General features: G+C 46.2%; 1 protein-coding gene and 1 long non-coding RNA gene across 3 annotated transcripts in view; one reads left to right on the forward strand and one right to left on the reverse strand.

Moving 5' to 3' along the window:
* Positions 1 to 7,062: 7,062 nt before the first annotated feature.
* LOC128588062 (uncharacterized) lies at positions 7,063 to 14,691 on the reverse strand. The gene is made up of 4 exons (XR_008380702.1): positions 14,653 to 14,691; positions 13,316 to 13,558; positions 13,004 to 13,048; positions 7,063 to 7,266 (listed from the first exon to the last, which is right to left on the reverse strand). It is a non-coding gene; the product is annotated as an uncharacterized LOC128588062 (long non-coding RNA).
* Positions 14,692 to 16,247: 1,556 nt separating this feature from the next.
* Positions 16,248 to 24,931, forward strand: part of SMAD3 (SMAD family member 3) — a 119,122-nt gene continuing 110,438 nt past the window's right edge. The window contains exon 1 of one of the 2 annotated variants that reach the window (XM_053596181.1): positions 16,248 to 16,973. In XM_053596181.1, coding sequence (XP_053452156.1) covers positions 16,768 to 16,973 — 206 coding nt within the window. In that variant the 5' untranslated portion in view covers positions 16,248 to 16,767. The remainder of the gene's footprint in view (positions 16,974 to 24,931) is intronic. The other variant, XM_053596179.1, reaches the window with a different exon arrangement.

Raw genomic sequence — 24,931 nt, forward strand, 5'->3', positions numbered from 1 at the left:
TCGCCATCTACGTACCCTTTCTCCTGATGATGGACGCTTATGTTGTTTCCAATATTCACCATCACAAATAATGCTTCTATGAACATGCATGTGCGTGCCTCTTTATGTAAGAGTGTCTCTGGGGTATGTGCCTCAGAGAGCAGGCTGTGGTTTGGGAGCTGTAGAAACTCAGCACTTGAAGGAGGTGCCTCGGGGGCTGCTAGGGAGTAGACCTGGCGAGAGAGATAGGTGGGTGGGTGGATGTGCTGGGCAGCCCTGGCTCAGGGCCAGACTCTTGCTTCAGCCAGAGCAGATTTGCGTTCATGCTTTATGATCTGGGGTTCTATTTAACTCTTTGTTTGAAATATAGATTCTGCTTTAATTTATTTTTTCTTGGAAAGAAATAACTGAGTTAAAATGTTGTTCCCAAAGTGTTGCAGGTTATAAAAAAAGGAAAAGGAGATAAGCACTTCCACCCGTAGCCCACGCCAGTCTGCTTACCACTACTTTGCATTATGAATTATTGTGTGCAGCCCTCCTACTTCTCTTCCCAAGACAGATTCCTTATTTCTGTATCTTCAACTGTCAAGCTTCATAGGCATTGGTTGATGCATTGATTGATAAGGGATCTTTTGAACAGCTTGGCACCACAGTCATCCCGCATCGGTACATTCTACAGTGCACAAACCAGATTCCTATCTATCCTTCCCTTGGGGCCAAGAAAAGCCCCGAGGACTCCACAGTGGAGGAATGACTCTCCTCACTTCCAGAAGGAGAATCCTAACCCTCAGGGAGATGAAGAGGCTCGAGGTCATATGCCAGGGAAGTGATAGGTCAGGACTTGGACCCAGGCCTTCGAATTCTGGCATGTTGCCAACTCTACCAGGAAACACAGCCTTCATCCAGATATTAATAAATAATTAACTTGTGTGTTGCTTTCTACAAAGCTCTTTCTCTTATATTGTCCCTTCTAATCTTCATAACCCTTTGGTAGGTGTGTGTGTCATTATCATTATCCCCCAAACCATCCTTTTGCAAAGAGGGAAAACTAGAGTTCAGAGGTTAGAGGTGTTTTATCCAAGGTCACACAGATACAGAATGATGTGGCTTCACTCAATACTCAGTTCCAGCTTCCCTGTCCCGACCTGTGCTCCTTCCCTCACTTTTCTTCCTGTGGCAGGCCCTGGAGATGTCTGGGCAGGTGGGTTTTTCAGGAACCCTCTAGCAACCTGACGGCCTGGCCCTCCTGGCAGGCGCAGGAAATGGGGTTGTTTCTATTGGTGCTGAGCAGCCCCTCCCATGAGGCCAGGGCTTGTTTTTCTTATCTAAATAAACTCTACACAAACATGGCCATATTACTCATGTGTAAGTTATTTGCGATAGCATTGCCCAGAGATGGGGAAATGAGTTCACACTGGAACTGTGTCTCAACCTGGTACAAATGAATTGGGAAATGGAGTTTTAGGCCCAGGGCAGAAAACCCCCAAACATATCTTTTTGGCACCCCACACCCCATCTCAAGCCTAAGGAAAACTTTTTCCTCTGGTCGCAGGCTCTAGGGACCCCGTTGGAGGAAAGGCAGAACCCACTGGTGCTGGGGAAACAGGTGAGGGAGCTCCAAGGGATAGACTCTCTCTTCCCACTGGTGCTCTTCAAGAAAGACAAAGACACGACTCGGAGCAGAGGACGTCTGCTCTATCCTCAGGCCCTTGGTAAAATGAGTGCTAGAATCCATGCCTAGCTCTTCTCCCACATTTAATTAAATCCCTTTAACTTCCAGAGTTGGATCTTTCACAGAAGGTCCCGGGATCATGGGAAGGGTACGGAGCTACTATGTAACTGAGAACATGTATAACTCAGCTTGGTACCTGGCACGGCATGGTTGTTATTATTACTGTTAAGGGGGCAGTTGGCTATGTGTGTGATGGGAAAGAGAGATGATGTCAAAGACAGTTTACCTTAGCTCATCTCCCTGTAACTTCCCAAACACATGTTCACATATCTACTCTCTCAGGTGCGTCTATTACAGTGAGGGCCTGACTCTGAGATGTTCTATGATGGGCTTGAGGTACCAACAGGATCCTGATTATAAACTACGAAAAGTGAGTTATATGTTTCTAAAGGACTCTCGGACATAAGATCTCAACGGAATTCCTGACAAAGCTGGAAAAAGAAATGTGGTCCTCTCGCTCCTAGATCAGCAGATTCTGGTTCCAACAAAATGTTTTTAAGATGACCAATTCTCTGGATATGATGTGCGTTGGTCCTTAGGAACGTGGGCTGTGTATGGCTTCTGTCCCAGGGCTCTGAAACTGTGGTGCCCAGGCCATGTGGTCACGGGAATTCCTTGCTCCTCTTTCCCAGCATCAGACCAAGGGAATTGAGCCTGGAAAGGCTATGGGTATTGTGCCATGTGGGTCTGGCCCTGGAGACTTTGTCATCTCTGCCCTCCCACAGGGACGGCCGCTAGAACAGGACTGAGTTAAGACCCTTAGATGCTCTGAAAGATCAGTCCTCCCTCATATAAAATTCAAACAAAAACAATTCTAAATCTGAGAAAGTGTCACTCATCCATGTGTGCTGAACTCAAAATAGCTTCCTTCTAGAGATTTTGATTGCAAAATCCTGGGTGAATGCAATAAAGCTGAACTCTTTTTCTTGGGCAAGGAGTGGAGCAAGGGGGGTGCTTTGCTATTGGCCTAAATGCCTGCTCTCTAAGCCTCCAGGTCACCCAGTCTGCCAAGGAGGCCTTGCACGTGGCAGGTGCTCAGCCCACGTCTTCTACATACAACAGGGAATGCTCACTTCCCGGAAAAGGACTACATCCAAGCCATATCGTGTAGGGGTGTGGGGAGAAAGTCTTAGTCACTGCACATGTGCGTGCACACACACGCACATTCACACACACATACACACAGAAAGGGAGAGAGAATGTGTGTGGGCTCAGCAGTCTTCCCCAGTTCCAGTTTAAAGGGACAGCAAAATAAAAACATGTTGTTCCCTCTTATAATTAATATACACGCTTAGAGTTTTCACATCCTGCCAGGCCCCTCCCCTGCTGCTAGCTGACCCTGTGGACAAGGTTCTGCAGAAGGGTCAGCTGCTAACTGTGAACCAAATGGCTGCAATGCTGGGCCTGGAACCCCCAACTTCACAGAAGATACAATTCCACAAAGGGATTTTAGAATTTCCGAATGTACTCCTAAGATGATAGATCCATTCCTACCTAAAACTGGCTTAGATCTGCTTAAAAAATAACAACAATGGCAAAAATACACTTAATGAGTGTGTAACAAACCACAAAACCGCAGTAAGTGGAGTCTGACCTTGAGGGGGAGTGTATAATTGTATGTATTTCAGACATTAAATTAAGGAAACATGGCCTCACTCGGAAAAATCTGAGGGGAGGAGGAAGGGCACAGTGAAAGTATGAGTTCCATGCTGGCCGGGAGCTCAACTCTACTCAGCTAGGCTTCAAGGATAGAGGGTGTCGTTTTGTTAGTGAGTATGTACATTTGTTCATTCAAATTTTTTATTGAGAGACTACTCGGTGCCAGGTGCTGTCCTGAACACTTGGCAACAGAGGCGTTTCTGAGATGAGTTTCTGCTCTGTCTGATCAAGTCGGTGGGGACAGAACTCATATTTTCTGGCTCTTGAATTAAACTGCATGCTATTCAAGGACAGGAGGCCAAGCTATTTTCTTGTGGCATTTCTTCCACAAAGCACCCTGAACATGTGTGCTCACAATTGGATGCTCAGGCAGTGGGCCCAGTGTGTGTCCTGACTCCCCGGCGGGCGCTGGCCTTCCTTTTCCTTCTCTCACCTCCTGTCCTGCTCTTATCTCCTAGGCCTCTTGGGTGGCCCTGGCAGGATCAGGCCTGAGAGGTTAGCTGTTGATTAAAGCTGACAAGAACTGGAGGTGTTGCCCTCCCACAGTCATTTGCATCTGGTTAGAGGATTCCCAAAGACCAGTGGAATGTGTCTCTATCAGTGGAACTAGAAGGTCAGAGTCAGGAGAGTTTCAAAGGCGAACAGGTTTCAGCGAAAAGAATGGCAGAGTTTAAAGAAGGATTTCAAGGCAGGGAAGAACTCAGTAACTGATTATCAAGGCCTGCCCCGGGTAATGCAAAGCAGGCACTGGGCTATGCATTTACAATACCCATAAGCCGGTCCAATCCCTTCATTTTACAGATGTGGACACAGAGACGGAAAGTGGAAACTCAAGTTGGGAGCAGGTCCATTGCTAGAACCAGGCCCTCCCGAGCCCCAGGCACTCCAATTGGTCCATTCTCATGCATTGATCAGGTTTTAAGCACTTTGCAGACAGAGGGATTTCTTCCCCAGGTTTCTGCCATCCATCTTCTTCATTCATAGGTGAGTTCAGCTCTGATTGAGGACTATTATTCAGCACCAGAGCCTATGTTTCTTTTGTACTCTGCCATTTCCTAGCAATTATTTGAGGGTGGTAAAACATAGTGCAACTAAAACTTAGCCCATACCAGAAACAGCAGGACTGTGGGCCAACTCCCCTAGAGTTTAGCAGTTCAAGCCAATTTTTATATAAGTCCTTTCATGTGTGTACTACAGATTAGGCCTATTTTACATCTCCTAACCCAGTGACGGGGTGAGCATGGGACTGAAAGTCTGCCGTGTGTCAGGGTGCCACATTTAGTTAATGAGGCCTTGGGCAAGTCATTTAGTCTTTCTGGGCCTTAGTTTGCTAATGATGAATCTATTCATCTGCCAAATATTTATCAAGCACCTTCAAGGTGTTCCGTCAGGCACAGGTGTAGGGGGCAGAAAAGCAAAGCAAGGTCATTAACCTTAAGGGGCTTACAGTCTAGTGCAGGGATGACTGACCTTGACTCTTCTTTGCTGCACATGGGAAGAATAAGAGTTGTCTTGGGCCACACATTAAACAAGGTCTGTGTATACTTTTTGTGATATCCAACACCACAGATAAGCAAAAACTGTCCTCACAAAACCAGTATGTGGCCTACGGGCTGCAGGTTGGACACTTCTGATCTAGTGTAATGGATCAGTTAAGTAAACAAATAAATATACTAATGGGCATAGGTGTGAACAGGACAAAGTGGGGGCTCTCAGTCCTACCCTGCAAATCAGAGATGGAAAGAAGAGGGTGCTGCTCAAACTAGGCTTAGACAAGGAGGGGAAACGATGGGATGGGGGGGATTGAAGAGATGGAATGGACTTAGAAGGCAAGAAGGACGAGCTTGAGCAAAGGCACAGTGGCATGAAAGAAATAGCGGGGCCTGTGATTTGCCTGGACAGAAGGTGTGATCTGGGGCATAGCAAGAGAGAGAAGGCCAGAGATAGGGCAGGTCCCAGGACCCGGCGCCTTCTGCTCCATAAGCAGGTCTATGGGCCCTCTTCTCAGAATCTATGCTGTCCAACAGGGCAGCCACGAACCACAGGTGGCTACTGAGCACTTGAAATCTGGCCAGACTGAGATGTAAGTGTAAAATGTACAGAAGATTGCAAAGACTTCATACAAAAAATCGTATAAAACAGAGAGGACTTTTATACTGATTACATGTTGAAATGACAATAAACTAGATCTGTTGAGCTAAACAAAATATACTGTTAAAATTAACTTCATCTGGTTCTTTCCTCTTAAATCTGGCCCAAGAAAATTCAAAATTACATGACATTCTCATTACATTTCTGTTGGACAGCACTGCTATAGACAATGGCAAATCACTGGAAGCATTTTTTTTTTTTTTTTTTTAAAGAAAAAGGGGGCATGCAGATAGATTTGTGCTTTGAATGTTTGCTCTGGCAGCAAATAGAGAATTGAGACAATTAGAAAATTACTGTAGTAATTGGTGGTGAGCAGTGATGAGTGTCTGAGTTAGGATTGAGGCTGGGTGTGGGGGAGGTGGGTTCTTTGGGGTTTGGGGCTGACTGGATGTCGAGGTGTGAGAAAGGAAGAGTTTCCAGGTTGCTGGCTTGTGTGACTATAGATTATGGTGATGTTCCCGGAGGATGAAGAACAGGGGAAGAGATTTTACAGAGGAAGCTGATGAGTTCAGTTCTGAACACTAACTTTGAGATGATTGTGGGCCACCAAAGGGGAGGTCCAGGTGACTGTGAGACACTGAGACTGGAGCTCTGGAGAGGAGTTTGGGCTGGATACTCAGATCTGGGAATCAGTTTATAAGAGTTAGGTGAGACTCAAAGGTGGACAGGATCACCCAGGAGAGGATATATAAGGGAACAGGCAATTACTTGGCTCTGAGAACACCAATACCTATGGGAGGGCAGGGGAAGAGGTCTGAAAAATAGATCCTTCTGCATCCTGACAACAGTGACATCCTGTGATCCCTCATCTTAAGGCAGGCAGCTCCATACTGAGAGGTCTTTTAGCAGAGTCTCTTCTTCATTTGTTGATAAATGGGGGGGAAAGCAAAAAAAAAAAAGAAAAAAGAAAAAACCCCTCACAGCTAAAGCTGAAGCTCTCTGGTTCCCTTGAATGGAGCTATTGATGATCAAGTGAGGCAATAAGAAAAAAATCTGCCCCAGGTGCTAGCTCTCTTTATAAAGCAAGTGTGGCAAGAACAAGCTGACACAAAAGCTTTTCAGAGGGTGGTTTGGTAATGGCATCCAAAGTAGCAATTCTCTTTCTAAGGACTGATTCTAAGAAAATAATCATGGGAGGTTGAGGTGGGAGGATTGCTTAAGCCCAAGAGTTAGAGGTTATAGTGAGCTATGGTCATGCCCCTGTCCTCCAGCCTGGGCAACAGAGTAAGACTCTGTTCCCAAAAAAGGGAAGTGGAAGAGGAAGGGAAAATGAGAGGGAAGGAAAAGAAAGAGAAAGAAAAAAAGAAAAAGAAAGGAGAAAAAAGAGAAAAAGAGGGAAGGGAAAGAAAGGGAATGGGAAAGGGGAAGGGAATCAAACAGGGTTATAGACAAATGTGTATATACAAAAATGTTTCAAGCATCACTCTTTACAATACCATATAAAATTGGAAGAAACCTAAAGTCCAATTGTGAGAAACTAGTTTACTAAATTATAGTCGATCTATGTGACAAAACACTCCACAGTTCTTTCAAAACAGGGTAGTAAATGTATATTTATTAATATAGAAAGATGGTCGGTCACAATATAGTCAATGAAAAAGCAGATGAACATGGCATGATTATTTCTAGTTAGTGATGCCATTTGTCTTCATTGAGTTAAGAGCAAGGACTGTCCATGAGACTGCCTGGGCTGTCCGAGCATGGCCACTCAGTGATCTCATGTCAGCACACCTCCGTGGCCTCTTCTGAAAAGGGCGTGAGAATAACATGAACCACAGGGGGCCCTACAAACCGTAGGAGTTAACCTAATCTATGAAAAGTGTTTAAAACAGGGCCTAGCATTTGTTAAGACCTTAATATATGCTAACTGCCATTTATTAAAACATCTTTAGTAAGATATAATTTATATAGCATACACTTCACACACTTAAAAATGCTTAATTCACTGGTGTTCAGTGTATTCACAGAGTTAGGCAACTATCACCCCAGAAAAGAAACTCGGTACCCATTAGAAGTCAGTTTCCTTCCCAATCCATCCTGCAGCCCTTGGCGACCACTAATCTACTTTCTGTCTTTAAAGAGTAGCCTATTCTGGACATTTCATAGAAATGGAATCATACAATATGTGACCTTTTTTTATTGTTAAATCATAGCTGTGTACATTAGTGCAGTCAAGGGGTACAATGTGCTGGTTTCATATACAATCTGAAATATTCTCATCAAACTGTTCAATGTAGCCTTCATGGCATTTTCTTAGTTACTGTATGTAGACATTTGTATTCTGCCTTTAGTAAGTTTCGCCTGTACCCATTCTAAGATGCACCCTAGGTGTGGCCCCACCCATTACCTTCCCTCCAACCTAACCTCCCCCCTCCCTTCCCCTTTTTATTTCACTTAGGATGTTTTCACAGTTTAACCTGCCATAGCATGTATCAGTCCTCCATTTCTTTTCTATACAGACAGCCTTTATTAAGAATGCCATTATAAAACTTTAAAAAATTCCTTCCAATGGGCTCGGTGCCTGCTAAATCAGCCTTCCTTCCACCAGCCCAGGCATGCTAAACAACGACAACCACAACAATAACAACAAAATAGCTGGACGTTGTGGCAGGCACCTGTAGTCCCAGCTAGTTGGGAGACTGAGGCAATAGAATCGCTTAAGCCCAAAAGTTTGAGTTTGCTGTGAGCTGTGACGCCACAGCACTCTACCAAGGGCAACATATGAGACTGTCTCAAAAAAAAATTTCCTTCCAATTAAAATATTTTACTTTCATAGCAACACAACCACCACCAACAACCTTATTTATGTTTAAGCTAATGTCCCTCCTTTTGATTAGGTTGCATTGCTTGGGAGTATTCCCTGTTTCCCTAACTATTATTTCATTGCCCTGAAGTCTGAGTCCACGACAGAATGTTCTTGTGGGCTGCTGGGTTGTATGGAAGGTGCAGAGTACTCCAAACGTGTGTGCTGGTTTGAGAGGTGGGATTCCTCTTTTTCTCCCATCACACACTCTGTGTGCCTGACTACACAGAAGCACTCACACACACCTCCCCACCACACACACACCAAGGGTCAGCAACAGGGTAACACCTGACCAGAGAATGCAAATCACCACTGTCCCCTTCTTTGCCACTGTCCAGAATCTGCAGTCTTCACACTGGACAGACCCAATCCTGCTTTTACCCTGTACATTGTTTTCTTTCTCTCTTTCAAATCTATTTTTTTATTGAGTCGTAACTTTTATACAGTACACCCCATTCACTTTTTAAGATACATTTCCTTTAAAAACCATGGCAAAATACAAAATATATATCATAAATATATATTAACAAAAATAATTAACCATTTTTAAGTGTGCAGTTCAGCACCATTAAGTAGCTTGCTTCATCTTGTTCTGCTCCCATCACCCCATCCATCTCTAGAACTCTTCCCAACGTGCCAACCTAAAACTCGGTACTCACTAAACACTAATTCCCATTTCTCCTCACCCATTCCACTTTTTGTCTCTATGAATTTGACTACTCAAAATATCTCCTATAAGTAGATTTATAAAACGTTTGTTCTTTGCGACTGACTTATTTCGCACACAATGTCCCCAAGATTCATCCATATTGTAGCATGAATCAAAATTTCATTCCTTTTTAAGGCTGAACAACATTTTATTATATAACATATGTTGTACGTATACACCATATTTTGCTTGTCCAGCTACCTGTTGAGGGACACTTTGTTACTTCCACTTTTTAGCTATTACCAATAATACTGCTATGAACATGGGTGTACATATATCTATTTAAGTCTCTTCTTTTTTTCCTCCGGGTATACCCTTTTATTGATTTTTAATGTAAAAATAACATGTCATTATATTAAAAATAACTTACAGGCATATGATCTCAGTGCCATTTTAGAATTGTATTTACATTTGTGTGTATCCTCTTTGGTGGCCGTTCATATGCATGCGTTTTTAAATAAATGCAATTATAATGAACCACCAATTTTCCAACTACTATTTTTTAGGTCCACATTGCAAACTGAACCATAGGTCCTGGATCTGAGTCAAAGCCACATTTATTACACTTATTATCCCAGACAAAAATAGGTAAGAGAAATATAGTGACCTCTATAAACTGTGGATGTATATATAATATATGTAAAGACAAAACCCCAAGAATGCAAGGGGAAAACTCACACAATACAGACTGTTTCATGTAAACAAGTAGGGCTAGACTCTGTGAAAGAATGAGCTCTGAGTGAGACCTCAGAGGCAGGAAAGACGGAAACAGGACACACACTCTTGCATTGCAATACCTAGAGAGAGTGAGCAACACACTAGGACATATACGCATGGTAAAATTAAGCACATACACACAACCCCACCCCTACCAGGATGCTTTCTCTCCTGGCCCCTGATTCAGACCTGCAATTTCTGAATGCTCGGAAGGAGCTCTTGTGAGAGAACTCAAAATAGCTCTGTGAACCCTGCCCTGGGCTTCAACTGCCCGCCCATCCTATCCTCCCCGGGCAGCCCTGGCCCTAAGCCTAGGTCAGGACAAAACCCCAGTCCAATACCCCGCAAGGACCTCCCAAGTCAGACCTGGCCCTTTCAATATGTTCCTAGAACAGTGTCTATACCACCAGCTCTTCTGTCATAGCTGTTCTCCCAGGGACACTCTGTTATCAGTATCAGAAACCCTGCTGAGGGCTCTGGAGACAAAGGGACACACGCTGGGCTGGTAGTCAAGGCCCAGTAGTCCATGGCCAATCCAGTTTAGACCAACAATAGCTGAACTCTGTGGTCCCCTGTGAGGTACAACATAACAACTATCTTGCAGACACTGTGAAAACTTTCAACACGACCACATTCTTTAAGCCTGGGTCCAGAGCAGACCCACAAACAGTGCTTGTCCCCTGCCCTCTGTTCCATAATCTGTCAAATGGGGGCAACACCTTGGCCTGCATGTTCCATGGGGTTGCAGTGAGACAGGTGTTTTAAATACTTTTGACTGAGTTCCCCAAATGTGAGATATCATCATGGACCTGGATAGTTCTGGAAGCCAAAAATTCTGAAGATGGATAGTGGTGACGGCTGTGTTCTATCTTTTGAGCAAACTAGAGAACAATTCATGTCTTTGCAATACTGCAGCCACACTTCTCAGGACATAGTGCAGCAATCACGGATGCCTGAATTCATCCATTTACACCCCCCATTAGCTTCATCCCCCATTCTGTATACTACCCCCACCCCAAATACCTACTCTACTTTGTTCAGTATGTATCTTTTTATTCCATTTTTCTATTGTGGTAAAACACACATACCACAATTTGTCATTTTAACCATTTTAAGTGTATAGTTCTGCGGCATTAAGTACATTCACACCATTGTACAACTGTCACCCCTATCCATCTTCAGAATTGTTTCATCTTCTTCATCTGAAACTCCATATGTATTAAACAATAACTCTCTCCCAGAACTCTGGGAGGCAGAGGCAGGTGGATTGCCTGAGCTCACAGTTCGAGACCAGCCTGAGCCAGAGCAAGACCTGGTCTCTAAAAATAGCCAGGCGTTGTGGAGGGCGCCTGTATTTCCAGCTATTTGGGAGGCTGAGGCGAGAGAATTGCTTGAGCCCAACAGCTTGAGGCTGCTGTGAGCTATGATGCCTCAGCACTCTACCAAGGGTGACAAAAACAAAAACAATAACTCTCTATTTCTCCTCTTCTCAGTCCCAGGCAAGCCTGTTTACTTTCTGTCTCAAAGAATTTGACTCCTCTAGGTACCTCTCTATAAGTGTAACCATACAGTATTTGTCCTTTTATGATTGCTAAGTTCACTTAGCACAGTGGTTCTCAACCTTCCTAATGCCGTGACCCTTTAATACAGTTCCTGTGGGTCACGACCCACAGGTTGAGAACCGCTGACTTAGCATAATCTTCTCAAGGTTCGTATGCATTGTAGCATGTATTAGCATTTCATCTCTTTTTATTTTTGGGGGGGAGGGGAACAGAGTCTCACTCTGTCACCCTGGGTTTGAGTGCTGTGGTGTGATCATAGCTCAGAGTAACCTCAAATTCTTGAGCTCAAGCGATCCTCATGCCTCAGCTTTCTGAGTAGCTGGAAATACAGGCATCCTCCACAACACCCAGTTAATTTTTCTTTTCCTTTTTTTTTAGTAAAGATGGGGTCTCACTTTTGCCCAAGCTGGTCTCCAATTCCTGAGTTCAAGCAATCTGTGGGTCTTGGCCTCCCAGAAGTCTAGGATTACAGATGGGAGCCACCACACTGGCCAGCATTTCTTTTTTAGGCTGAAAAATATTCCATTGTATGGATATACCACATTTTGTTTATCCATTCATCCATTTGATAGGCCCTTGGGTTGCTTCTACCTTGTGGCTATTAGTGAACGATGCTGCTATGAATATGGGTATACAAATGCCTATTTTAGTCCTTGCTTTCACTTTTTTATACCCAGAATTGGAATTGCTGGATCATATGGCAGTTGTTTTATTTTTGAGGAACCATCATACTATTTTCCACAGAGGAAAACATGTGGAATTTTACATCTTTACCAGCAATGTGCAAGGACATCAGTTTCTTTTTTTGAGGCATGTTGCTCTCGGTAGAGTGCTGTGGCATCATAGCTCACAGCAACCTCAAACTCCTGGGCTTAAGCAATTCTCTTGCCTCAGCCTCCCAAATAGCTGGGATTACAGGCACCCACCACAGAGCCCAGCTGTTTTTTGGTTGTAGCTGTCAGTTGTTTGACAGGCCCGGGCTGGATTCGAACCTGCCAGCTCCGGTATATGTGGCTGGTGCCCTTAGCTGGTAAGCTACAGGTGTTGAGCTGGACATCAGTTTTTTCACATGCTTTTCAACACTTGCTATTTTCTGTTTTGTTTTGTAATAGTCACCCTAACAGATAGGGAACAGTTCAACGTGTCTCTTTTTGCTTGTATGACTTCTTTAAAAATGTATGACTTCTTTAAAAATGTATACAATTGTTCTGTGTATCTCTAATTTGTAAATGTAAGTGGTAGCATTATGCTATAAATTTCATTCTTACTATTTTCGCTTGGAAGTGTTTTGAGATCCATCTATTTGTTTAGTGTACACAGAACTCATTGCTTATAACTTTTGCGTAGCACATCCGTGTATATTGAGAACCTACTATGTGCTTGTGCCATGCAGCTCTATATACAAGTTATTTAATTTAATTCCATACAGCAACCCTAAGAAGTAGGTGTTATTATTATCCCCATTATATAAATGCAAAAGCGACACCTATGGAGTTAAGAAATATGCCAAAGTCATACAGCTGGAAATGGGAGAGCTAGAAGTTTTCACCCAGGTCTGTCTGGTACCACAGGAGAGCTCACACGTGTAAAGCACTACAAAGAGCTATACATAGAAACTCGACTGGAGACAGAGGTTCTCTCGTCCATAAGGGCACTCTGATGAGAGTTCTAGCCCTGACTTGTCTACGTACCTCCACAGTGCAAATCATCTCCTTTCACCAGATGTCACTTTCTGCCTGTGTAAAAGGAAGACAGAACTGTTTAAAAGTTTTTTCTAGATTGACCACATGTTGATTAAATACCCTTTAGCTAATGGGAAATAATCAGCATTGAAGTCAGGTGTTTGTTTCTTTCCAGCATCCCACCTGGGAGCCGCTGCAAATACAAATAACCCCCTTGGCATATCTGCTGAGGATACTCCTCCCTGATAGTGCTGACTATTCCCAGGGAAACAGAACTGCTGCCTCCGCCCCCATCCCACCTCTTCTGAACTTTGCACTTACCATGATGAAAAATTAACTGGGTTAATATTTCCCTTCCAAGGACAACCTCTGCAAAAGCAGGCCTGGCTGGGCCCCAAGAGACCAGGTGCCAGAGTAGAGCTGTATCTATTCATCTGGAGCCGCCCACCCATTTGCAGCCCAAAGTCAAGACAGCATGTAGGTTTCTCTCAGCGCCAGCAAGAATCAATTCCTCACCCCTTTTCCCAGGGCTTTGTGAAGTGAGGCTTACTCCCCCAACTCCTCCTGTGGAGAAATTGAGGCCAGAGAAGAATTAGCTCAGAAAATGACATATTCTAGACTTGTACACGGGTCCAGTGCGGTTTTTCTGCACCCACAGCTGTCCCTGTCACACAGATGCTGCCATGGGAAGAAAGCACAGGAAAGCACGGTTCAGCCGCACTAAGTAGCTGGCTGACTAGTTATTTCTTCCCTTCAGGAAAATGGGAGGCTGAATGAGGACCTCTTCCAATGCCGTAATTTTAGAGGATGAATTACATGCCCCACCCCCCACTACATTTCATCCTCAAATCTCTCTTAGGCTATCACCTCCCTTCACCAGGCATAATCCTGCGTAATGAGGATTTGCTCTGGAGGAGGACAGTTACAATGCTCTTTCTAGAGTCACTACTCTGCATAGAAGAACCACTCACTCCAGTTTACAGCTGAGAGAACAGACGCTCAGTGTGGTGAAGAAGGGAACAAGCCAGGATTCAAAGTCAGGTCCATTGTTGGTGGAGCCTGAGATTTTTTTACTCCAATGGTTGGACTTACTTGGTAAGATGTTCAGGTTAAAATTAACAATTTGCTGGAAGATGATGACTGTAAGACCCTCTTTCAGACCATTGTTGCCTACTCCCTACCTTGGTGCCTACCTGAAGTTAGAGACCTACGTCTTTCACCTTGGAGGTCTCAGAACTGAATAGGAGGGCTAGATTTGCCCAAGCAACAATCCACACATACCTAACTGAACGGAGCCCCCCACCCAAATACTCTTTATGGCATTAGCACTGCAAAGCTTTTCCCATTAGAGTCCCACAACCCCCCTAGGAGGTTGGGAAGAAAGCCATTTCTAGTCACATTGTACAGGTAAGGAAACATCTTACACATTACAATAATGTGCCTGTGTAAAGAACTTTTGTTTTGCAACAAGCTTTATCCATGATGTCACCTTCACCTTCTGCAACCCAGGCAGCTGGGTGCAGTGGCAAGACATGGAGTGAGGCTTCACATAGTGTTGGGTGCACATCCCCGGTTGTGCCATTGGAACCCTGAGTAAATACTGTCATCATTCTGTCTCAGGTCCCCCGTCTGTAAATGTGAGACATCGAGACATCTACCTCAAGGGCCATTGTGAAGGTTAAATCAGAGGACAGGACGTGGGCTACCTGGAATGAATGAAAAAAAAAAAAAAGCAATCAATAAGCGTGGATTGCCTTTCTGCCTGTCTCTGACGAGGGGTTAGATAAAAATAAAACCTAAAACCACAGCAGCAGCCGTTAGTTAACAGGAGGACCAGCTAAGAAGGGGAGCCAGGTTGCTAAGCCCCAGTTGGGGTTCAAGGATTCTTTCAGGCCAGAGCAGGCAGGGAGTAGGAGACGGCTAAGAGCTCAGTGCTCTGCAGCAGCAGGTGACAGACTGTTCTCTGTGACAAGGCAAGGGCCCCTGCAGCTTCTGGGCTGACTTTGTGGATTCCGCCACACCTCCCAGGGCTTTGTAACTCTCCACCCGCAGAGGGTTTGCAAATAACTTCTTTCTCACCACAGTTGTGGTGGGGGGATTCCTGCTGTTAAAAACAAACAAAGGCCTTAGACACCAGGCTAAGGGGAGGTGGCGCTAAGAGAAAGGCCCCGAGGCCTTGGGTAACTCCTGAAAGCCACTGAGAGGCCTGTGGGCAGATGCGCCTGAATTCTACGGGGAGAAAGCCCCAGAGCTCCCCCTGAGCCAGCGTTTCTTTGCTTCTCATCCAGATTAACCGTGAATACATAAGCTTCCCAAGGACTACCCTTGCTCCACGTTTCTGCAAGTTCACTGCTTTGGAAACAAAGCTCTCTCCTTCTATTTATTGGGAGTCAAATTTCTGATCTTTCCCTATCAAGAGATTCTGCAACACCCTGTTACGTAAACTCCCGAAGATAAATTCCAAAGCGCCCCCATTCATTACGTAGTGAATTCAACTGAGATGTCTTTGAGGCCCCTTTTCTGCCGGGTACGTGGTTCACAAGGCGCAAGGGACCCCTGACTCCACCTATTGTCCAGATTGTCACTGGGCTCCCCAAATCCCCACTTCTGAAAGCCCACTCCCCCATCCCAACTTCCTCCTCCGCGCACAGTCTAGGTGTTCTCAGCCGGTGAGATCTCACCGGAGAGAATAAAATCAGCCCCCGGGTCGCCGACGCGGGCCAAGGTCTCTGACCCGAATCCGGGAGCCCGAGTCCAAAGTGCGCGCGCCGACTTCCTGGGCCTCCAGCCTCCCTCTAGGACCCGGGTCCTTTCTGGGGCGTTCACCCAGCCCTCGGCCGGCGCTCGCTGCTGCGAGTCTAACCCTCTCCGGCCCGCAACTCCAACTGAGTTGGTGGGTTCCGCGAGCGGGCCCCACTGTCCAAACTCGGCCCTCTCGCCCCGGGGCCTCTGGCAGCTCCTTTCCCAGGACTTCCTCCCCGTGCCCGCCAGACTTCAGGTCCGGGCCGCGCGGAGTTCCGCGCGCTCCACTGAGGGCCGCCGCAGTCCCCGGTCGCCCACGTGGGCGTGCTCCATGCGGGGCGGGGGACGGCCGGGCGCCCTCCCGGGAGCAGGGGGCGGGCAGGGCGCCCGCGGGAGAAGGCGGTGGGCCGCGGGGGAGGAGGCGGGGAGCCCGGGAGGCGAGGGGGCGGTGACAGCGCTTGGAAAAGAGGTTGCACGCGGATTTGCATGAAACACAGACTGGGAGCTGGCGGGAGCGGGAGCGCGGCGCACGCCCCGGCCAGTCCAGCGAGCAAGCGGGCGAGCGGTGAGGAGGAGGGAAGCGGGGAGGCGAGGCCGCAGAGGCGGAGGGATCTGCGCATCAAAGCTAGCGAGGCGAGCGAAGTTTGGCTGGGGGTTGGACTTTCCTTCCCGGAGGCGGCACCCAAACAGCAACCCCGTGCGGAAACCCAAACTTTCTGCTGCCACTCCGAGTCTCGCGGCCGCCGCCTCCGCCCCGCGTTCGGGGCCTTCCCGACCCGGCATCGCTGCCGCCCGCCCCGCGGTCCTTCTCTCCGCTCGGAGAGCCGCTCCGGGCCGCAGGGCCGCGCGCCGAGCCCCGCAGGCTGCAGCGCCGCGGCCCGGCCCAGCACACTGGCAAGTTCGCCGAGAGTTGAGGCGAAGTTTGGGCGGCCGCAACCGGCCCGGGCCGAGCTCTCCTCTGCAACCCCGGCGTCTCGCCGAGCCCAGCCCCGCCGGGGGCGCCCCTCGTCGCCCGCGCGCCCCTCCCAGCCATGTCGTCCATCCTGCCTTTCACCCCCCCGATCGTGAAGCGCCTGCTGGGCTGGAAGAAGGGCGAGCAGAATGGGCAGGAGGAGAAGTGGTGTGAGAAGGCAGTCAAGAGCTTGGTCAAGAAGCTCAAGAAGACGGGGCAGCTGGACGAGCTGGAGAAGGCCATCACCACGCAGAACGTCAACACCAAGTGCATCACCATCCCCAGGTGGGGGCCGGCCCGGGTGGCCCGGAGGGCGCGGCGGCCCAGCCCAGGGCGCTGCGAGGCCGGCCCGGAGGGTTGGAGTGTGTGTGTGTGTGTGTGTGTGTGTGTGTGTGTGTGTGTGTAAGGGGTGGAGAGAGAGTGCGGGCAGGAAGGGGATGGGGGGGACCCCCAAACAAAACCTCTGGATTTGCAAAGATCGAGAACCTGGGGCTTTCTCGTGCGGCACTCTCACTTCCAGACTTCACATTCGCTTTTCACCTCGGGGAAGTGGGGGTGCTGCTGGAATTGGCCGCCGCCACCCCGGGGAGCTGCGGGCTAGAAGTTGAGGCCCGCTTTGTTCGGCTCCGCGGGCCGGAGCCCCTCCTCCACCGCCGCCTCCCGCCCCCGCAGCCCGCGCTAGTGGAGGTGGTGGTGTCTCTCTGCCTTTCTTCTCTTCAGTCGGGTCTCCCCACTTCTTCCCTCCTCTACAGGAATGCAGTCCGTACAGCTGGGGCTGTGGGTGAGGAGCGGGGAGCCTGCCTAGTGATTGACAGATTTCTTCTTCGTTCTTTCTTTGCCTTCAGGATTAACATTTTTATCGAGTATTTTTAGACTCGGTTGTGCCAGTCTCCCGCCCCTGTGCATGCACGCACTTTAGTTGCAGTGCAGCGCTCTGACTTTCAAATGAGAGAGACCAGTGGCAGAAAATAGGGTCTTCTCCCCCATCTTCCATTCCCCACCTGGACTCCTTTTGCCCTCCTTTTAGTCTAAGAGATTGCAGGTTATTGCAGACGCGGAGTGGGGATGGGGGGGTGGGGAGAGTGGCTAGAGCTGGACAGATAACAAAACACACCCCGAAGTGGGCCTCGCATCAGCCCTCGCATTCCTGTGGAGCCCTCCTTCCCAAAAGCTCTTTGCCATCTGTCTGGCCGTCCTTTATCCTTCTCCTTGCGTGCTAGCTAGGTCGGGTGGGAGCTCACAGATGGTTGATAGAAGGGGTCAGTGACTTCACTCCCCAGGGCCTTTCCTAGCTTAGCTGGGTATGGCTGGAGATTGGGGTGGGGAGCACCTTGGCCTTCTGTTTCTACGTCTCAGCCCTCTTTGAAGTCTGATTCTGAACCAGGGGAGTGTGTGTATGGGAAGGTGTGTGTGTGTGGGGGGGAGGGGGGTGTTTCAGGCTGTAGAGGAATGAGTACAGGGCCCCCAGGGCTTGTGCTCGGAAGAGACTGTCATCCTTGCTCCTGGGCCAGGGATGGACTCCATCATTGGCCACCTGCTTGGGGCAGCTGTGCAAGGGTTGCCAGCCGAGTTAGGCAGGCACAAAGCAACATCTGTCTACAGAAACTCAAAGCAGGCCTCCCCTGGAAATAAATGCCACATATGGTGGGAGTGCTGTCTTAAAAAAGAAAAAAAATTTTTTTTTAAACTGGGTGGGCCCAGGCAATAAAGGGTATTATAGAGGGCAGTATGTTGTCTGGGAAGTGTGCTCTGGGCCTGTGATTGGGACGTGGTGAGATGTGACGGTCAGAGAGACCTGGCGTTTGGTCCCAGCTCTGTTTCTTAATTCTTCTTTATTCTGTTGGTGGGAGTTGGAAGGGTAGGGTGGGTGAGTATCATACTTTTCTCTGTCTGCAAAACTTACCTTCTCCTTACTTGCCTTGGTATGCTGAGTATGAGTGCTTTATGCATTGAAATGGAAAAAAAAGTGGTATCAGTTATAAAACAAGTAGCTGTGAAAAGTGTTTCACAGTTTACAAACACTTTTTTTTTTGGCCAGGGCTGGGCTTGAACCCACCACCTCTGGCATATGGGACTGGCACCCTACCCCTTTGAGCCACAGGCACTAACTACAAAGCACTTTTTACATGGTTTTATGAGGTCCTCAAAGAAAGAAAGAAGGCCACCAAACAATGGCTGAAAAATACATAAAGCAGTTAGGCTTATGATTATCTCATTTTTTTAAGTTGAGAAAACTTCAAAGGAGAGAGGTGAAAGGCTTGATACAGTAGACATGGGGTTCCTACAAATCTGCTCTTTCTGCTACCTCTGTGCTTTGAAGGTTCTGCATCAATTTTTGGCTGAATGCAAAAGCTCTGTTACCTTGGGGTGGGCACTGTGGATCTTTGTTGCTAAGGTTACTGCTTTAATCTCTGGGCTGGTGACAGCATGAAGCGGAGGTCTTGCCTTGGTAACAGTTTGCCTTCTGTGAATGCTTATGATGTTTCTGAGAGTTCCAGAGAGTTTCCCCCCCTGGCTTTCCCATGACTCTGTTAGGACTGGGATGTGTTCTGCTTGCCTGGAGAGGATCTAACGCTAAAATAGTCCCCCCCCCCACACACCTTTTTTTCAGTTAGGGAAGCCCAGTTGCTTGGGTGGATCCAGACAAGATGGATTTTCATCCTTGGATTTGTGTGCCCACGCCTCTGGGTCACCTTGTCTCCCTTGGCAACAGCTGCTGCTGTTTTGGTCGTGGGCTGAAAACTAAAGGCCACATCTTGGGGAAGTGACTAGCTGCCCTTATGCTAGTGATATTGATGCGACTGCTAAGTCCCATAAGATTGCATTGTTGCTTGTCAAATTGTCTGCTCCCTCCACACTGCCTTTTAGAACTAGGGCTTTGGAAAGTATACAAAGGAAAATGTTTAACTTAGTCATCCCACTGTGTATGTGGGGTGGGGCATTGGGTACTTAACACTCCGCAAGGACTGGACTCTGGAGTTTAAGGATCTCTTAGTCTAAAGGAGATTATAACAAGAATGTTTTGGCTAATATGTAATCATTAGCAGCAGCAGCAGCAGCAACATTTGGCAATTACAGATGTATACTAAGGACCTCCAGACTGCATGCTTGCTTCTCTTTACACCAGCTCTAACCTGTTTCGATTACCAGGAAAGCTAGAATGATAGAGGCTTATCGATACCAAGGAAGTAAAAAAGGTGGCAAGGAAGAAGTTAAGAACTTTGTTTAGATGTGCTTATGAAGGGGCTATCAGGATACTCTGAGGTCCAGCAGGATGGGTAGGACTTAGGTTTCATGACAGCATATTACGCCTCACTTGCTTGAGTACCGGAAACTGCAGGTACCTTCCTCACCTGTTTACAAGAATGAAATCAAACCATTTGCCACTGAGTGAGAGTGTGTGTGGGTGAATGTTAGTCAGTAGTAAGGGCCCAAGCACACTTAAAACTTGGTTTTCTGATGCAGACTGGTCACTTGTGCTTCTACTAGTGCATACTTCGGCTCAATTGTTGGGAGGAGGACTGCGTTTAAGGCATTGTTTGTCCGGGAGGGAATTTGGGCCTTCTGGTGTCAAAGTACCAAGTCCAGAGAAAAATGGAAGAATTGAAGCAGATGTTAATCCTGACACACAGCATCTCCGCCCTCCCTGTGTATCTGACCTTTTGGTGTAGCCTCCTTCTGTTATCCCCTTGGTCATTGCTAGGCTACTCTCAGTTTTGGGGGAAGGGAAACAGATCCTCTTCTTTAACACTTCTTTTTTGGACTTTTGATGATAAACCTGGTACCAAGGCTGCAGGAACCCTCCCAAGTCTCTCAGCTGCTGCTCACAGCACCCCTCTGGTGCAGCTCATGGAAAGCCCACTTCCAGCTGCCAAGGAGGTGGTCCATCTTCTCTTTGCTCTTGTTAACTTTGATAAGGGGAGCTCCACTTAAGGCCTGGGAAGACGAGGGGCCTGCAGGGCAGTGTAGCTGGTTAGGGGGCTACAGAGAAGCTGGCTGAAAGCCAGTTGATGTTCCCATGACATGTAAAACCTTGGAATTTGGCTGCTTGCACCTACAAGTTGAATGTTTGGCCTGATGCATGTCGTAGACAGCCCCTTGTTGACAGTTTACAAGTGAATGTTAGAGGGTCAGATTGACCCCTCCCATATCTTAGTCAATATTATAGGCACCAAGGGTAGAGAATGTAGAAATAAATTCGAGAAATTCCTGCCTGTGAGGAGCTTACACTTCAATAAGAGAAACATGAATAGGTCATTATTTGAGTATCTAACTTCTTTCTCAATTTGCAGCCATTAGAAGAAATATAAAATCTAGTATGGTGTAATTTTTTTTTGGGGGGGGCACTGTGATGTCCCTTTTAAATATTGTAGAAGTCACTATGTTAGAAAATAAAGACAGCCACCTCTTTTCCCTGGGGAAAAATACAGAATTCAGGTCTTGCAGCTGCTGTTCTGCTACCTGGATAGATTTGGGAATCCATTTAGGTTATAGAGCCTTCATGTCTGTACTTGTAAAATCAGGATGTGATAAGCCCTGTGAAACATTTTGTAAACCAGAGAGCTTGACAGATGTTAAGTGTTATGTTTAGCCTTCTGTCTGCATCATTCATCATTGAATTAAACATTTATTGAGTACCTACTTACAGTGACCAAAGCAGGGCACCTGTACTTAAGGAGCTCCCTGTTGAGACTGGGAGACATACCTGCTCAAAGAAATAGGGCATGAGCTGCAGCCAAGGGATGTACAAAGTGCCTTGCAATCTGGGGGCAGACTGCTAATTCTGTGGGAGGAGGTGGAGAGGGGAGGCGAGTCTCTGCGAGATGGAAAGGGAAGAAGGGAGAGGAGTTAATCATCCCAGGGGAATTTTTGGACTGCTGGAACTTTTTGGTACATGGGGATAGTTGCGCATAAGAATGAGGACATCTTTATCTTCTACCTTTTAAGAAACCGAGTGCTGCTATGAATATGTCACTTTATAGCTTTCCCTGATTGGCTAGGGATTTGGGTGCTGTATTTTACTGTTTGAAAGAAAAAGTGATTTAGTATTGTAAAACCTGCAATTCAGGTTTCTTTGGTGGAAACAGGGACTTTAGATATACTAGCTCAGACTATGACAGAGAATGTCAATAAAAAGTAGACAACTTGCAAAGGACTGTGGATGCTTAGAATTTCAGAGTTTTGGTGTGACCTAGCTTTTCATTTCTTTGGTTAACACTTGCTGAAAATAAATTCCATATCCCTGAGTTTCTGAATGGACAGGAGAGCTTTTAGTAATCTATTTGTTTTCGAAGTCTTTTCAAGGATGAAATTCTAAATGACAATTTTTTTTTTTTTTTGAAGTTTTTGGCCGGGGCCGGGTTTGAACCCACCACCACCTCTGGTATATGGGGCTGGTGCCCTACTCCTTTGAGCCATAGGCGCCACCCTCTAAATGAAAAAGTTCTTCTGTCGTGGGCTTTCCTACGTTACAGCCTCTAACAAAACCAGGCTGTCCCGAACCCTGGTAACGGAATTGTTTACCTTTTTACCAAGAAGGTTGGGAAAGCACCAAAATCTGCATGTGACGTGTGCCCGGGCAGACTTCAAGGGGTTCACGCTGTGAGACCTAAAGTTCTTATGAGGTTGTATAAAACAAAAAACCACGTCAGCAGGCCTGTGGTGGTTCCATGTGTGCTGAATGTGATCGTGACAGGATCAAGCGTGCTTTCCTTACTGAGGAGCAGAAAATCGTTGTGAAAGTGTTGAAGGCACAAGCACAGAGTCAGACAGCTAAATAAGAAAATGAAGCCTTTTTGAGTAAATAAAAATGAAGACTGAAAAAAATAGAAAAACATGCTGTAGTAGATTCTGATGAGAAATGCAAGAAATCAATGAAATCAAGAAATCCAATTAAAATAAGTTTAAAAACATAAATATTGGTTTAATAATATAAACTTGTGATTGCTGTGTTATTATAATAGAAATAAAATTAACACGATTTAATGGACTGAGCAACCATTAATTTTCACTCATTAATTTATTAGGAGATTGTAAATGCCGTTTGATGCAAAATACAGCTATTGTTCTGTGTGAGCTCCTTTTTGGAATAAAAGGGACCAAGCAGGGCTTGCTGTAAATGGAAATCAGACTTTATTCCCCTGTTACCTTTCCCACCTTCTTCATCCACCTTTTCCCCAACCTCCTAAAAGTGCAATTTAATTCTTAAAAGTTGGAATGCAGTTTTTTCAGTCAGGCTCATGAATGGTCCTAATTAACTTTTTTGCATATCTCCTTTGCCTGCCGTATTGACCAATTAAAAACAAAAACAGGCCCTATTCCCTTTTCCAAATCCACATCTGATAGTGTGGGTTGACTGGCAAGAGGACTACCCCAAAAGGCTGCTTCCGCTGAGTGTGCAGAGGCCTGGGAGGTTCACCGGCCTTGTGCAGGTGTAAGTGGCTGGTGCGGTATTGGACAGGACTGGCTCCTTCCTAAGGAGGGCTGTGACCTTCTGTTGCCCACTGACAAGTTCTTGGGCCAGGGACTCTTCAGTGTCCCGATCTTTAATTAAGCACAGTGGTTTGGAAATTGCCACACTAAGCCCACCCTGCTGAAGTCTGGTTTCTAATTTTACTCTATTCCAAATTTTAGAGCTAAGAAGATTCCCAGAGAGCTTGTTCAATTCATTTTTATGCTCTCCTTTAATGCCCCTACCAGGTCCAAGATTACCCTGTGCTAGGTAGCAAGGACAAAATAATGAATAAGGCACTGTCTTACCCTACCCTTCTGTAGCTTCTAGTCCACTGGCTGTGAAACATGGGTTCTTTGGAGTTGTAATAATGCTTATGTGTTCACTCTTTAACTAATTTGTAAATACTGTTTTCTTGGTGCCAAAAACCCCAAACCGCCCCCCTGCCAGCTCCACTGTTTATTGATCCCTGACAACAGGGATCAATGTGTGTGTGTGTGTGTGTAACATTATCCTTTAATTAACAGCTCGAGAAATAACAAATCTATAGCACAAGTCACACTATCCGCTGCTGGTTTCTTGAGGCCCCTACTGTAAACAGCAGCCTGCCATGGTGCCACATTGCTACAGAATGTTTTGACAGAGAGACTCCATTTAGAATGAAAACACAGTAGGAGCCTATTAATTAAGACGTTTGGCTAATTCTGGACTAGGCTAAAAATTTGTTTAGCAGGCCTTTTCTCCCCATAAACACTATGGAAGAAAATATGAGCTTTGGGGGGGTCATTTTGGAGGCAGGAGCTAGCAGACCTGGATAGGTTCTAGCTATGTGATGCAGGAAAAGTCACTTTTTTTCCTCTGGGTCTCAGATGTTCTCAACTGAAAAGTGGGCTAGATAAGCTCTGTTGGAGAGTCTAACTCTGAGTTGGTCTCCAGGCAAGCATTTTAGAAGCTCCTATTTGCACACATCTAGTTGGTCAATGAATCACAGATCGTTCTTAATTATTAATGGTCCAAGCCCCTATCAGCCTGGTGCCAATTAACTGACATCAGTGAAAGCTCTAATGCAGCATTCAAGTTTGGTTATTTCTCCCTCTCTTCTCCCTGCCTCTTCCTTCCCCCGTGAGTCTAAATTAGTGGAATTGAACTACAAAGGAATATAAAAATAACCGAATGCTAGGATAAAGACATAGAGGTTGTGTGTTTTGAGATGCAGTGAGCAATTTTTCTTCCTTTGTTGCTATTCTTGGCTTTTCTTGGAGCAGGAAGTTTACTTAAACTAATGACCACAGATGCCTAAAAATGGTTAAATGTAAGAGGTGAGTATTATAGAGGATACCTGTGGAAAATGTTTGCTCATATGTCAAAGTTTATCCAGGAAGCTTCCTTTATTTATTTTCAAGCATCTATATAAAGAAAGGCTACACTTGATTGCGTAAGCATGAGCCTTTTGTTTGGCAGTGCGGAGGTTGCAAGTTTAAACCCCAGCGAGGAAATGAAAAGTGAGTTTCCTCTGAAATAGTTCTTTTTCAGTATCACATGAGTCTTCCTGCTTAGGAAGACCCATCAGATGAGTTTTTCTCTTGAATGCTTTGCTGGGAGTATAAGACTCAAGTATTGTTGAAGAAACACCGTAAGAGTTTGCCTTTGAAACCTACAGAGTTTTCAGTCTGGTCCCTTTTGCTGCCAGCGTTGCATCACAAACTGCCAGGCCAAGTTGTAGCTCTGAGGTGTCACCATTTTTTTTTTTTTAACTGGACTTTTGAATATAGTAATGTGTTTGGGGTGTGTG

The sequence above is a fragment of the Nycticebus coucang genome, chromosome 6 (assembly GCF_027406575.1).
Source record: "Nycticebus coucang isolate mNycCou1 chromosome 6, mNycCou1.pri, whole genome shotgun sequence".
Lineage (NCBI taxonomy): Eukaryota > Metazoa > Chordata > Mammalia > Primates > Lorisidae > Nycticebus > Nycticebus coucang.